This window comes from Triticum aestivum, chromosome 5A, assembly GCF_018294505.1.
Source record: "Triticum aestivum cultivar Chinese Spring chromosome 5A, IWGSC CS RefSeq v2.1, whole genome shotgun sequence".
Lineage (NCBI taxonomy): Eukaryota > Viridiplantae > Streptophyta > Magnoliopsida > Poales > Poaceae > Triticum > Triticum aestivum.
Window position 1 is genome coordinate 368034841 of NC_057806.1, and position 16214 is coordinate 368051054.

General features: G+C 46.5%; 1 protein-coding gene across 1 annotated transcript; it reads right to left on the reverse strand.

The window, feature by feature from the left end:
- Positions 1-14635: 14635 nt before the first annotated feature.
- Positions 14636-15776, reverse strand: LOC123106937 (ethylene-responsive transcription factor 1-like). The gene has a single exon (XM_044528967.1). The coding sequence runs from the start codon at positions 15628-15630 to the stop codon at positions 14947-14949; it is 684 nt and encodes a 227-aa protein (XP_044384902.1). The 5' UTR covers positions 15631-15776; the 3' UTR covers positions 14636-14946.
- Between the last annotated feature and the right edge of the window lie 438 nt (positions 15777-16214).

The window sequence follows — 16214 nt, forward strand, 5'->3', positions numbered from 1 at the left end:
GAAACGATTCTGCATCTACTACTATTACTCCACACATCATCCGCTATCCAACATGCATCTAGAGTATTAAGTTCATAAGAACAGAGTAATTCTTTAGGCAAGATGACATGATGTAGAGGAATAAACTCAAGCAATATGATATAAACCCCATATTTTTATCCTCGATGGCAACAATACAATATGTGTCTTGTTGTCCCTATTGTCACTGGGAAAGGACACCGGAAGATTGAACCCAAAGCTAAGCACTTCTCCCATTGCAAGAAAGATCAATCTAGTAGACCAAACTAAATCGATAATTTGAAGAGACTTGCAAAGATATCAAATCATGCATATAAGAATTCAGAGAAGAACCAAATATTGTTCATAGATAAACTTGATCATAAATCCACAATTCATCGAATCTCAGCAAACACACCGCAAAAAGTATTACATCGAATAGATCTGCAAGAACATCGAGGAGAACTTTGTATTGATAACCAAAGAGAGAGAGAGAAGAAGCCATCTAGCTAATAACTATGGACCCAAAGGTCTGTGGTAAACTACTCACATGTCATCGGAGAGGCTATGGTGTTGATGTAGAAGCCCTCCGTGATCGAATCCCCCTCCAGCAGATCGCTGGAAAAGGCCCCAGATGGGATCTCACGGGTATAGAAGGTTGCGGCGGTGGAAAAGTGGTTTCGTGGCCCCCCCTAATGTTTTTAGGGTATAAGAGTATATATAGGAGAAAGAATTTTTTCAATTAGCGGGATATTTGAATAAGAGTTTTTCAATGAAAGGATATTTGAATAATAGTTTTTCAATGAAAGGCCTCGGTGAAGCTGCTTATATATTGGGCATCAAGATCTATAGAGATAGATCGAGTCGCTTAATTGGACTTTCACAAAGCACATACCTTGACAAAGTTTTGAAGAAGTTCAAAATGGATCAAGAAAAGAAAGGGTCCTTGCCTGTGTTACAAGGTGTGAAGTTGAGTAAGACTCAATGCCCGACCACTGCAGAAGATAGAGAGAAAATGAAAGATGTTCCCTATGCTTCAGCCATAGGCTCTATCATGTATGCAATGTTGTGTACCAGACATGATGTGTGCCTTGCTATTAGTTTGGCAGGTAGGCACCAAAGTAATCTAGGAGTGGATCACTGGACAGCGGTCAAGAACATCCCGAAATACCTGAAAAGGACGAAGGATATGTTTCTCGTTTATGGAGGTGACAAAGAGCTCGTCGTAAATGGTTACGTCGATGCAAGCTTTGACACTGATCTGGACGATTCTAAATCGCAAACCGGATACGTGTTTTTATTAAACGGTGGAGCTATCAGTTGGTGCAGTTCTAAACAAAGTGTTGTAGCGGGATCTACACGTGAAGCGGAATACATAGTTGCTTCGGAAGCAGCAAATGAAGGAGTCTGGATGAAGGAGTTCATATCCGATCTAGGTGTCACACCTAGTGCATCAGGTCCAATGAAAATCTTTTGTGACAATACTGGTGCGATAGCTTTGGCAAAGCAATCCAGATTTCACAAGAGAACCAAGCACATCAAAAGACGCTTCAACTCCATCCGGGACCAAGTCCAGATGGGAGACATAGAGATTTGCAAGATACATACGGATCTGAATGTTGCAGACCCGTTGACTAAGCCTCTTCCACGAGCAAAACATGATCAGCACCAAGGCTCCATGGGTGTTAGAATCATTACTGTGTAATCTAGATTATTAACTCTAGTGCAAGTGGGAGACTGAAGGAAATATGCCCTAGAGGCAAAAATAAAGTTATTATTTATTTCCTTATATCATGATAAATGTTTATTATTCCTGCTAGAATTGTATTAACCGGAAACATGATACATGTGTGAATACATAGACAAACAGAGTGTCACTAGTATGCCTCTACTTGACTAGCTCGTTGATCAAAGATGGTTATGTTTCCTAGCCATAGATAAAGAGTTGTCATTTGATTAGCGGGATCACATCATTAGGAGAATGATGTGATTGACTTGACCCATTCCGTTAGCTTAGCACTTGATTGTTTAGTTTGTTACTATTGCTTTCTTCATGACTTATACATGTTCCTGTGACTATGAGATTATGCAACTCCTGTTTACCGGAGGAACACTTTGTCTGCTACCAAACTTCACAACGTAACTGGGTGATTATAAAGGTGCTCTACAGGTATCTCCAAAGGTACTTGTTGGGTTGGCGTATTTCAATACTAGGATTTGTCACTCCGATTGTCGGAGAGGTATCTCTGGGACCACTCGGTAATACACATCACTTAAGCCTTGCAAGCATTGCAACTAATGAGTTAGTTTTGGGATGATGTATTATGGAACGAGTAAAGAGACTTGCCGGTAACGAGATTGAACTAGGTATTGAGATACCGACGATCGAATCTCGGGCAAGTAACATACCGATGACAAAGGGAACAACGTATGTTGTTATGCGGTTTGACCCATAAAAGATCTTCGTAGAATATGTAGGAGCCAATATGAGGATCCAGGTTCCGCTATTGGTTATTGACCGGAGACGTGTCTCGGTCATGTCTACATAGTTCTCGAACCCGTCGGGTCCGCACGCTTAAAGTTCGATGACTGTTATATTATGAGTTTATGTGTTTTGATGTACCTAAGGTAGTTCGGAGTCCCGGATGTGATCACGGACATGACGAGGAGTCTCGAAATGGTCGAGACGTAAAGATCGATATATTGGACGACTATATTCTGACACCGGAATGGTTATGGGGATTATCGGATATATACCGGAGTACCGGGGGGTTACCGGAACCCCCCGGAGGTTATTGGGCCTCATGGACCCAATTGGTGGAAGAGGATAGGCGGCCAAGGGGCAGCCGCGCGCCCCTCCCCTCCCAAGTCGAAATTGGACAAGGAAGGGGGGCGGTGCCCCCCCTTTCCTTTCTTCCTCTTTCTCCTTCCCTCTCCTCTCCTACTCCAACATGGAAGGGGGAGTCCTACTCCTGGTGGGAGTAGGACTCCTCATGGGGCACGCCAAGGGTGGCCGACCCCCTCCCCCTCCTCCACTCCTTTATATACGGGGAGGGAGGCACCCCCTAGAGACACAATAATTGATCCCTTGGATCTCCTAGCCGTGTGCGATGCCCCCCTCCACCGTAATTCACCTCGGTCATATCGTAGCAGTGCTCAGGCGGAGCCCTGCATCGGTAGAACATCATCATCGTCACCACGCCGTCGTGCTGATGGAACTCTCCCTCGAAGCTTGGTTGGATCGGAATTCGAGGGACGTCATTGCTACCTATTGAGCACTACGTTGGTTTTCCCCGAAGAGGAAGGGATGATGCAGCAAAGTAGCGTAAGTATTTCCCTCAGTTTTTGAGAACCAAGGTATCAATCTAGTAGGAGGCTACGCGCGAGTCCCTCGCACCTGCACACAACAAATAAATCCTTGCAACCAACGCGATAAGGGGTTGTCAATCCCTACACGGGCACTTACGAGAGTGAGATCTGATAGATATGATAAGATAATATTTTTGGTATTTTTATGATAAAGATGCAAAGTAAAATAAAAGCAAAGTAAAAAAGCAAAGGAAATAACTAAGTATTGGGAGATTAATATGATGAAGATAGACCCGGGGCCATAGGTTTCACTAGTGGCTTCTCTCGAGAGCATAAGTATTCTACGGTGGGTGAACAAATTACTGTTGAGCAATTGACAGAATTGAGCATAGTTATGAGAATATCTAGGTATGATCATGTATATAGGCATCACGTCCGACACAAGTAGACCGACTCCTGCCTGCATCTACTACTATTACTCCACTCATCGACCGCTATCCAGCATGCATCTAGAGTATTAAGTTAATGAAAACAGAGTAACGCCTTAAGCAAGATGACATGATGTAGAGGGATAAACTCATGCAATATGATGAAAACCCCATCTTGTTATCCTCGATGGCAACAATACAATACGTGCCTTGCTGCCCCTACTGTCACTGGGAAAGGACATCTCAAGATTGAACCCAAAGCTAAGCACTTCTCCCATTGCAAGAAAGATCAATCTAGTAGGCCAAACCAAACTGATAATTCGAAGAGAATTGCAAAGATAACCAATCATACATAAAAGAATTCAGAGAAGATTCAAATATTATTCATAGATAGACTTGATCATAAACCCACAATTCATCGATCTCAACAAACACACCACAAAAAGAAGATTGCATCGAATAGATCTCCACAAGAGAGGGGGAGAACATTGTATTGAGATCCAAAAAGAGAGAAGAAGCCATCTAGCTACTAACTATGCACTAGTAGGTCTGAGGTGAACTACTCACACTTCATCGGAGGGGCTATGGTGTTGATGTAGAAGCCCTCCGTGATCGATGCCCCATCCGACGGAGCTCCGGAACAGGCCCCAAGATGGGATCTCGTGGATACAGAAAGTTGTGATGGTGGAATTAGGGTTTTGGCTCCGTATCTGAACGTTTGGGGGTACGTAGGTATATATAGGAGGAAGGAGTACGTCGGTGGAGCAACAGGGGGCCCACGAGGGTGGAGGGCGCGCCCCCTACCTCGTGGCCTCCTCTTTTGTGTCTTGATGTAGGGTCCAAGTCTCTTGGGTCTTGTTCGTTGAGAAAATCACGTTCCCGAAGGTTTCATTCCGTTTGGACTCCGTTTGATATTCCTTTTCTTCGAAACCCGAAAATAGGCAAAAAAACAGCAATTCTGGGCTGGGCCTCCGGTTAATAGGTTAGTCCCAAAAATAATATAAAAGTGGATAATAAAGCCCAATAATGTTCAAAATAGTAGGTAATATAGCATGGAGCAATCAAAAATTATAGATACGTTGGAGACGTATCAAGCATCCCCAAGCTTAATTCCTGCTTGTCCTCGAGTAGGTAAATGATAAAAACAGAATTTTTGGTGCGGAGTGCTACTTGGCATAATTTTAATGTAATTCTTCTTAATTGTGGTATGAATATTCAGATCCTAAGATTCAAGACAAAAGTTCATATTGACATAAAAATAATAATACTTCAAGCATACTAACAAAGCAATTATGTCTTCTCAAAATAACATGGCCAAAGAAAGTTCATCCCTCCAAAATCATATAGTTTAGTCATGCTCCATTTTCATCACACAAGAATGCTCTCATCATGCACAACCTCGATGACAAGCCAAGCAATTGTTTCATACTTTAGTAATCTCAAACCTATAAACTTTCACGCAATATATGAGCGCGAGCCATGGACATAGCAATATGGGTGGAATAGAATATAATGAGGGGGTTATGTGGAGAAGACAAAAAGGAGAAAGTCTCACATCAACGAGGCTAATCAATGGGCTATGGAGATGCCCACCAATTGATGTTAATGCAAGGAGTAGGGATTGCCATGCAACGGATGCACTAGAGCTATAAATGTATGAAAGCTCAACAAAAGAAACTAAGTGGGTGTGCATCCAACTTGCTTGCTCACGAAGACCTAGGGCACTTGAGGAGGCCCATTGTTGGAATATACAAGCCAAGTTCTATAATGAAAATTCCCACTAGTATATGAAAGTGACAAAATAAGAGACTCTCTATCATGAAGATTACGGTGCTACTTTGAAGCACAAGTGTGGCAAAGGATAGTAACATTGTCCCTTCTCTCTTTTTCTCTCATTTTTTACTTGGCCTTTCTCTTCTTTTTTATGGCATTTCTCTCTTTTTTTATAATTCCTCACTTGGGACAATGCTCTAGAAAATGATGATCATCACACTTCTATTTATTTACAACTCAATGATTACAACTCGATACTAGAACAAAAGATGACTCTATATGAATGCCTCCGGCGGTTTACCGGGATATGCAATGGACCAAGAGTGACATGTATGAAAGTATTATGAATGGTGGCTTTGCCACAAATACTATGTCAACTACATTATCATGCTAAGCAATATGACAATAATGAATGTGTCATGATAAACGGAATGGTGGAAAGTTGCATGGCAATATATCTCGGAATGGCTATGGAATTGCCATAATAGGTAGGTATGGTGGCTGTTTTGAGGAAGATATAAGGAGGTTTATGTGTGAAAGAGCATATCATATCACGGGGTTTGGATGCACCGGCGAAGTTTGCGCCAACTCTCAATATGAGAAAGGGCAATGCACGATACCGAAGAGGCTAGCAAGGATGGAAGGGTGAGAGTGTGTATAATCCATGGACTCAACATTAGTCATAAAGAACTCACATACTTATTGCAAAAATCTACAAGTCATCAAAAACCTCGGCACTCGCGCATGCTCCTAGGGGGATAGATTGGTAGGAAAAGACCATCGCTCGTCCCCGACCGCCACTCATAAGGAAGACAATCAAATAACACCTCATGTTTCAAATTTGTTACATAACATTTACCATACGTGCATGCTACGGGAATTGCAAACTTCAACACAAGAGTTTCTCAATTTCACAACTACTCAACTAGCACGACTTTGATATTATTACCTCCATATCTCAAAACAATCATCAAGCATCAAACTTCTCTTAGTATTCAAAACACTCATAAGAAAATTTTACTAATCTTGAATACCTAGCATATTAGGATTTTAAGCAAATTACCATGCTATTTAAGACTCTCAAAATAATCTAAGTGAAGAATGAGAGATCAATAGTTTCTATAAAAAAATCCACCACCGTGCTCTAAAAGATATAAGTGAAGTACTAGAGCAAAACTATATAACTCAAAAGATATAAGCGAAGCACACAGAGTATTCTAACAAATTCCAAATCATGTATGGCTCTCTCGAAAGGTTTGTACAGCAAGGATGATTGTGGTAAACTAAAAAGTAAAGACTCAAATCATACAAGACGCTCCAAGCAAAACACATATCATGTGGTGAATAAAAATATAGCTCCAAGTAAAGTTACCGATAGAAGTAGATGAAAGAGGGGATGCCTTCCGGGGCATCCCCCAGCTTTGGCTTTTAGGTGTCCTTATATTATCTTGGGGGTGCCATGGGAATCCCCAATCTTAGGCTCTTGCCACTCCTTGTTCCATAATCCATCAAATCTTTACCCAAAACTTGAAAAGTTCACAACACAAAACTCAAAGTAGAAAATCTCGTGAACTCCGTTAGCGAAAGAAAACAAAAGACCACTTCAAGGTACTGTAATGAACTCATTCTTTATTTATATTGGTGTTAAACCTAATGTATTCCAACTTCTCTATGGTTTATAAACTATTTTACTAGCAATAGATTCATCAAAATAAGCAAACAACACACGAAAAATAGAATCTGTCAAAAACAGAACAGTCTGTAGTAATCTGTAGCTAGCGCAAGATCTGGAACCCCAAATATTCTAAAATAAATTTCTGAACGTGAGGAATTTATCTATCAATCATCTTCAAAAATAATTAACTAAATATCACTTTCCAAATAAAAATGGCAGCAGTTCTCGTGAGTGCTAAAGTTTCTGTCTTTTACAGCAAGTGTAACAAGACTTCCCCCAAGTCTTCCCAACGGTTCTACTTGGAACAAACACTAATTAAACACAAAAGACACAACCTAAACAGAGTCTAGATAAATTATTTATTACTAAACAGGAGCAAAAATCAAGGAATAAAAATAAAATTGGGTTGCCTCCCAACAAGCGCTATCGTTTAACGCCCCTAGCTAGGCATAACAAGCAAGGATAGATCTAGGTATTGCCATCTTTGGTAGGAAATTGTTCAATGAGGCATCTACCATCTTTAGGAATTTCTTTCTTTTTATTGATTATCAAACTTTTAGACACAAGATCGAAAAAATCATTTGTAACAAATGGTTCCTTAATGATAGCAAAAAGATTGGGATGAATACTTATAGATTTGAGATCCGCAGTTTCCTTACTAGAGGATTCACCCTTATTTTTAGGAACATACATAAGCTTGGAAATTTTAGTGGGAGGACTCGGGGTATTCTTTACGGAAGAAAAGGCGGTTCCCAAGTTGGTAATAATATCCTCAAGTTTATCGATTCTAGTGGAATCGTGATTTATTTTCTCATTAACTATGGGTTCCTTCTCTTTAATATTTTTCAAAGTGACTCCTACTTTAGATCCATATTGAGAGATTCGGTTGTGGATCTTTTTATCCAAATTTTCAATAAACTCTATGGTGGCAACCTTATTTTCAATAATTTCAAGTCTTTGCATTACATGCTCCAAAGTTAATACAGTTCCATTAACCAAAAGAGGGGGTGAGCCAAACAAATCTATCATAGCATTATAAGAATCAAAAGTATGGCTACCCAAGAAGTTCCCTCCAGTAATAGTATCAAGGACATATCTGTGCCAAGGAGTAACGCCTACATAAAAATTGCGAAGAAGAACGGAAGTAGATTGCTTCACGATAGATCTATTTTGAGCATTGCAAATTCTATACCAAACGTCTTTTAGATTTCCCCCCTCCCTTTGCTTAAAATTTAGAATTTCATTCTCGAGAGACAACGGAGAAGATAAGGGACTAGCCATAACGACAAGCAAGCAAACTAACACACAAGCAAACAAAAAGCAAGCGGGCAAAAAGAGGCAAACGGGAAAGAGAAGGAGGATAGAGAGAGAGGGCAAATAAAACGGCAAGGGTGAAGTGGGGGAGAGGAAAACGAGAGGCAAATGGCAAATAATGTAATGCGGGAGATAAGGGTATGTGATGGGTACTTGGTATATTGCCTTTTGCGTAGACCTCCCCGGCAACGGCGCCAGAAATCCTTGTTGCTACCTCTTGAGCGCTGCGTTGGTTTTCCCCGAAGAGGAAGGGATGATGCAGCAAAGTAGCATAAGTATTTCCCTCAGTTTTTGAGAACCAAGGTATCAATCCAGTAGGAGGCTACGTGCGAGTCCCTCCCACCTGCACAAAACAAATAAATCCTCGCAACCAACGCGATAAGGGGTTGTCAATTCCTACACGGCCACTTACGAGAGTGAGATCTGATAGATATGATAAGATAATTTTTTTGGTATTTTTGTGATAAAGATGCAAAGTAAAATAAAAGCAAAGTAAAAAAGCAAAGGAAATAACTAAGTATTGGGAGATTAATATGATGAAGATAGACCCGGGGGCCATAGGTTTCACTAGTGGCTTCTCTCGAGAGCATAAGTATTCTATGGTGGGTGAACAAATTACTGTTGAGCAATTGATAGAATTGAGCATAGTTATGAGAATATCTAGGTATGATCATGTATATAGGCATCACGTCCGAGACAAGTAGACCGACTCCTGCCTGCATCTACTACTATTACTCCACTCATTGACCGCTATCCAGCATGCATCTAGAGTATTAAGTTAATGAAAACAGAGTAACGCCTTAAGCAAGATGACATGATGTAGAGGGATAAACTCATGCAATATGATGAAAACCCCATCTTGTTATCCTCGATGGCAACAATACAATACGTGCCTTGCTGCCCCTACTGTCACTGGGAAAGGACACCGCAAGATTGAACCCAAAGCTAAGCACTTCTCCCATTGCAAGAAAGATCAATCTAGTAGGCCAAACCAAACTGATAATTCGAAGAGACTTGCAAAGATAACCAATCATACATAAAAGAATTCAGAGAAGATTCAAATATTGTTCATAGATAGACTTGATCATAAACCCACAATTCATCGGTCTCAACAAACACACCGCAAAAAGAAGATTACATCGAATAGATCTCCACAAGAGAGGGGGAGAACATTGTATTGAGATCCAAAAAGAGAGAAGAGGCCATCTAGCTACTAACTATGGACTCGTAGGTATGAGGTGAACTACTCACACTTCATCGGAGGGGCTATGGTGTTGATGTAGAAGCCCTCCGTGATCGATGCCCCCTCCGGCGGAGCTCCGGAACAGGCCCCAAGATGGGATCTCGTGGATACAGAAAGTTGCGGCAGTGGAATTAGGGTTTTGGCTCTGTATCTGATCGTTTGGGGGTACGTAGGTATATATAGGAGGAAGGAGTACGTCGGTGGAGCAACAATGGGCCCATGAGGGTGGAGGGCGTGCCGGGGGTAGGCGCGCCCCCTATCTCGTGGCCTCCTCTTTTGTGTCTTGACGTAGGGTCCAAGTCTCCTGGGTCTTGTTCATTGAGAAAATCACGTTCCCGAAGGTTTCATTCCGTTTGGACTCCGTTGATATTCCTTTTCTTCGAAACCCTAAAACAGGCAAAAAACAGCAATTCTGGGCTGGGCCTCCGGTTAATAGGTTAGTCCCAAAAATAATATAAAAGTGGATAATAAAGCCCAATAATGTCCAAAACAATAGGTAATATAGCATGGAGCAATCAAAAATTATAGATACGTTGGAGACGTATCAGTCATCGAGTTGAACGTGTGCAGAACTCGGAGGTGCCGTGCGTTCGGTACTTGATCAGTCGGATCGTGAAGACGTACGACTACATCAACCGTGTTGTGCTAACGATTCCGCTTTCGGTCTATGAGGGTACGTGGACACACTTTCCCCTCTCGTTGCTATGCATCACCATGATCTTGCGTGTGCGTAGGAATTTTTTTGAAATTACTACGTTCCCCAACAGGGCGCGCCCTCCTGCCTCGTGGAAGCTTCACGGAGTTCCAGACTTCAACTCCAAGTCTCCTGGTTTGCGTTTGTTCCAAGAAAGATCCTCGCGAAGGTTTCGTTCCGTTTGGATTCCATTTGATATTCCTTTTCTGCGAAACACTAAAATAGGCAAAAAAAATAGAAACTGGCACTGGGCCTCCGGTTAATAGGTTAGTCCCAAAAATAATATAAAAGTGCATATTAAAGCCCATTAAACATCCAAAATAGATAATAGCATAGCATAGAACAATCAAAAATTATAGATACGTTGGAGACGTATCACCGGGTACGGCGACGGCGCCTGGAAGGGCGCCGAGTGGCGCTATGGCGGTGGCGCCGATGACCCGCCGTGGGTTCTGGCGGCGAGAGCGGTGTGGATGGCCCGCGCCTTCACCTGCTTCATCCGCCGCTCCTCCAAGCGGAGGTACGCAACGAACTTGGCGAAGGACGGGTTTGGGATGAGGTTGAGGTTCGCCGCGGTGTTGCCGAAGTCCTCGTTGAGCCCGGCGGTGAGCGTGCCGAGGAGAAGGTCGTCATCGATCTTCGCGCCAATATCGCGGAGCTCATCGGCGAGAGTCTTTAGGCGGCGACAATAGTCGTCGATGGAGGTGTTGTCCTGGTGACACCCAAAAAACTCTTGCTGCAAAAAACACGACGCTAGAGCCGGTTGTCGGTGAAGAGCCCGTTCAGCTTGGTCCACATGGCGCAGGCATCATCACCGTCCTACACGACCGTCTGGAAAAGGTCCGGCGAGATGGTGAGGAAGAAGCAATGGATGATGGTGGTGTCGATGGTGGACCAGTCATGGAACTCGGGGACGAGGCTAGAGTCGAAGGTGTCGTCCACGTGATCGATGAGATGATACTCTCGAAACACGAGGGAAAATACGTCTTCCACGTGTAGTAGGAGGAGTCCACCTGGGAGAGACGAACCGGCACCCGCTCGAAGATGTTGAGGTAGCGGATGTCGTTCACGTTGGGAGGGTTGGCGTCGGCGAACGGGTTGGAGTTGGTGGACGCGGAGGAGGTGACGGGCGGCATGACGACGAGGGCGACTCGGGGTGGCACGCGGTGTGGTGAGTTAGGGTTTTGAAGGGCGGCGGCGGCGGGACTCGGGCGGTGGAGCGGCTCGGCTCGGCGGGTGGCAGCGGCGGGTCGGCGGTGTGGCGGCGGCGTAGCAACGCAAGCGACATCGACGGGTGAGGTGGCGGCGGCTTGGGTCGGCCGATGGAGCACTGGCTCGGGCGGTTGTGTTGCGGGTTGGGCGGCGGCGGCTGGCGCGAGGGGAGGGGCGCGAGCGGCGGCGGCGCGCGCGAAGGGAGGCGCGGGCGGCGGCGGCGGCGAAGCGGAAGCGAGGAAAAAACCTAAAAAACGGATACCATGTATGTTGTGGGAATTGCACCATGTATTGCTCATGTGCAAAGGTACGTATATATGATGTATCAGAGGTGGGTCACGACCTCAACTATACAAAAAAACTAGGAGATGGGCCCAATATATAGATATGCACAACATATATACTCAACACTTCTCCTTGCGTGAGCTCCTTCACTTGCACTTGTTTGGGTGATTCATAGTCTAAAAGCATGGACGAATGAGCAATGCTACATCTACGTAGAGGAAGTTACGTGGTTTATGTAATAAGCAACATGGATAATTATGATTGGAGAAGGGAAGAAAGGGGCCTCATCCACCTGAAATTCCGGGGAGGGGGGAGGATGCAGAGAAGTTTTTGGGAAGTATATGTAAAGGGATTCATAGCTTTTTATAAATGTAGGATTATCGAGAACGAACTATTGACAATAGTTTTGAGGCCTTCATCTACCCTGCAGTAGTAGGACACAGATTCTACCCGCAAACAAATTGACCAAATGCAACAACATATGCAGTGGAAGTGTTTTGATTACCTGATGCATGTAAATAATAAACGAGAAGGCCGATCAGACGTTGTAAATTGTTCAAGGGCACAAAAGTGACGACCAAGTGGCACAAGTTGATGAGCTCTACAGTACACCCATCTCCCGAATCTCTTGGATTTAAATAAATTTTTAGGAAAATACAATGTACGTAAGCAGCAAGTGCCTCTTATGTAAAAGAGGAGGTAAGAGGGGCCATGTTAAAATTCGAAAATACTACACCTATGTAAGTTATTACGAAAAGTTATTTTCTTTCCTCCCCTCAACTAAATCACCCCCTCTAAATTTCATGGGATGGCCTGGGCCTTTTTCCCTGGGAGAGTATCTGGTGCTACCGTGGCTCAAGTGCTACCATGATACGGGCTCCTTGGCCGTCGGATTCTCAGATCGGACAACATCTAGAAGCTGTTCGATCTGCTGAACCTATGTGCAATTTTTTAGCTTCTAGGAGACTTTTTTTGACAAATGTTGCAGAGTTGTTGGGAGTCGTCCAATCTAAGAATACGACAATTCAGAAGACCATATTATAGTAGCACCCGAGTCTTGGTAGCACTAAATATTTTCCCCTTTCCCCCCTCCCAACCAAATATGTCCACCTCAGCTTGTTTGCAAGTTACTTAGGGTGTGTTTAGCTGCCTACAAAATCGCAACCAGACCTGCTGTATGCAACATATTTTTTATGTTGAGCTGTTTGATTACATGCAAATACTGTTGGGCCTGCATGTCACGGGTCTTAAAGCACCTCTGGTCTGACTTGCTGAAAAGTGCTGAACCGACAGTTTCCAGCGAGCCATGTCTGAGAAGAGCATCGTGGGTGGCTCTGGCTATACGTGTTTGCACATAATCACCTCCTTAATCTTCCGCCATTCTCTCTATCCTCCGAGCACCTTATCTCCCGGGTCTCCCAGCCCAGCCAAAGGCACACCCTCGCCTCACCTCCTCCGCTCGCCGATGCCGGGGCCGGCGTCCACCCCTCGACCTCTTCCTGCTACATCAAGATCTGGCTCGGGAAGATGGCCTGCCAGACCACTGCCACCCCGCTCGTCCTGTTCGACGCTGCCCACAGGCAGCTCCTACGGCGGCCACGCGGTTCACCCACGTCGAGATCCCCATCACCGGACCGACCGACGACGCGCCAGCGCGGTCCCTGCTCACGCCCAAGGAGGAGCACCTAGAGTCCAGCGCGCCGCGGAGCACGCCTTCACGAAATGCCTGAGTGACCTCGTGAGCATGGTGATGCAGGAGGTGCACTTGGAGCTCACCTTCTCGATGGGGGAGATCATGACGGTGTACTCTTGTGGGCCCGGGCAGCAGGCCGTAGCCCTCGTGGGCGGCGTCGGCGGCAACGACGGGTCCTCCTGAGCGTGCGGCTCAGCGAGATGTACGCGAAGGAGGAGCGGGCTGCTGGTGGAGCTGCGGGTGCCGTTGGGCGCGCAACACAGCCACCCGCACTCGTTGTCTGTCCAGTGCAGCTACCGCGACCCGGTGTCGCAGGAGACCGTGTGCGGCGCCGAGCAGGCGCTGCTCCTGCTCCCGCTCCACGACGGCGGCGGCGGTGGTGGCTCCACCTCCTCGCAGCAACGGCTCCACGACCTGTTCGTGGCCACACACCAACTGTCGTCTGCTCGGAGGCTGGTGCTGCAGTCCCTGCCGGCGCAGCAGCAACATGACCTGCTGGGCAGCCTGGACACGGAGCTGAACGACTTCTCGACGGCCACGCACCTGCTGTCGTCTGCCCGGAGGCTGGTGCTGCAGTCCCCGCCGACGCAGCAGCAATAGGACCCGCTGGGCAGCCTGGACACAGAGCTGAGCGACTTCTCGACGGCCACACACCTGCTGTCGTCTGCCCGAAGGCTGGTGCTGCAGTCCCCGCCGACGCAACAGCAACAGGACCTGCTGGGCGGCCTGGACACAGAGCTGAGCGACTTCTCGACGGGCACACGCCTGCTGTCGTCAGCCCAGAGGCTGTCCTGCAGTCCCCGCCGACGCAGCAGCAGGACCAGGTGGGCGGCCTGGACCTGGAGCTGAGCGACATGCAGTGGCGGCGGCGACTTGAGCCAGTGGCCTCCGGGGAACTACCGTGATGCTTCACGCCGGCGTCGTCACCGTACGCCGCTGGCCGAGGTGCTCTGGTTTAAGTGTAGTAGTTAAGTCCTAATCATGATGCGAGCCAGGCTATCAAATACCGGATGAAAATTATTTTCAAGATGAAGAGACTCCGTATGCAGACACCCAAACAACATGCAAACGTGGTATTTTACTCTATTTCTTCAACCAATCTCCACTCAGCTTGACTCTTTTTTTAATAAAACCAGCGAAAATCGGCGCAATCAACCAAACACGTCCTTTGAAGATTTTAGGTAGTGTAGCAAAGCTCGTTAAAATTGCTCATTCTCCTGTTGTAAGACAGAAAAGAAACGAGACGCACTTACTTGTACACGTACGTGTATGTTTCGTACAAAGTGTTTTTAACAAAATTGCTACCGGATGCATGTGTTATTGTTATCTCGGGAACCGCAAGCTCCAGAGGTCCATGTTGCCGGCCACGTCGGAGCCGGCGAGGAGGCTCTCCATGACGTCGTCCGAGCAGCACTCCAGCAGTATGTGCGCGTCGGAAGGCGCAGTCCCGTGGACATCCTTGGACGAAGACGAGGCGCTCTCCGTTGCACGGGCCACGTTGTCCGCGCCGTCATCGGTGGTGCAAGAAGACGGTCCAGGACGATGGCTGCACGGCGCCGCCGGCGCTGCAGGGAAGTTTGTCCTGGCCTTTCTACCGTGGATGCGCCGCGCCTCGGCGTCGTAGGCGCGGGCGGCCTCCGCGGCCGTGTCGAAGGTGCCGATCCAGACGCGAGCGCCCTTGAAAGTGTCGCGGATTTCCGCCGACCACCTCCCCCACGCCCGCTGCCGGATGCCGCGGTACGGGTGGCTAGGGCTCGCCCTGCGCCGCCTCGGCCTCGCCATGGCCGGCGAGCTGTATAGCTCGCAGGATGCCATGGTACCTGTGGGGAGCGGCTCATTGCGGCCGTCGCCGTCGGCGGCGGCCATGAACTCCCGGAGGGCGGCCTCCCAGTCGTCAGAATCCTCATCCGTCGACCAGCTGCCGCGCATTTCCGCCTTCCCCGCCGACAGGGCTTGGCCGGGACGCCCCATGCCGCGGTCGTTGGCGGCGAACTTCCCTCTGCACATCGTGTACGGGGAATCAATGTTGTTTCAGGTAGTAGCTGTTCGTGTTGTCGAAGGAAGGCTGTGTGTTTCCTCGCGTAGCACGTTGGCCTTATATAGAGGTCAGGTGAAACGTAAAGCATCACTCATCGTAGTGGAGAGCATTTCTACTTCTGCACCTGGCCTGTATTGCATAGCATCTCCGAGAATCCTTCGACAGAACTTCATGTTGGATAACTGTCCGAGTAGGATGTGTTGCTTGGTTCGAAGTTTCTGGAACATTGTGCAGCAAGTGGATAAGGCTTGTCGAGCGCACACCAAGAGGCGCAGGCCAGTGACCAGCAAGTGGAGATAAGGCCAACTCCACCGCACGATCCCAAACGGACGTTTGGATTGGCCGGATTTTGTTTCTTTGGGGCGCCGATGGGTTCGCCCGTGTCTGGCTTTGTCAGATGGGTCGTGCGTGCGCGCACCGCGCGGCCGCACCCCAAATCGTGTTCAGGATGGACATGAATAAAAATAACTAAATAAATAAATAAACGCATTTTAAAAAACATAAAACATATATAGGGATCGGCCACAAAACGGCCCAGTTTCCACGGCCACTT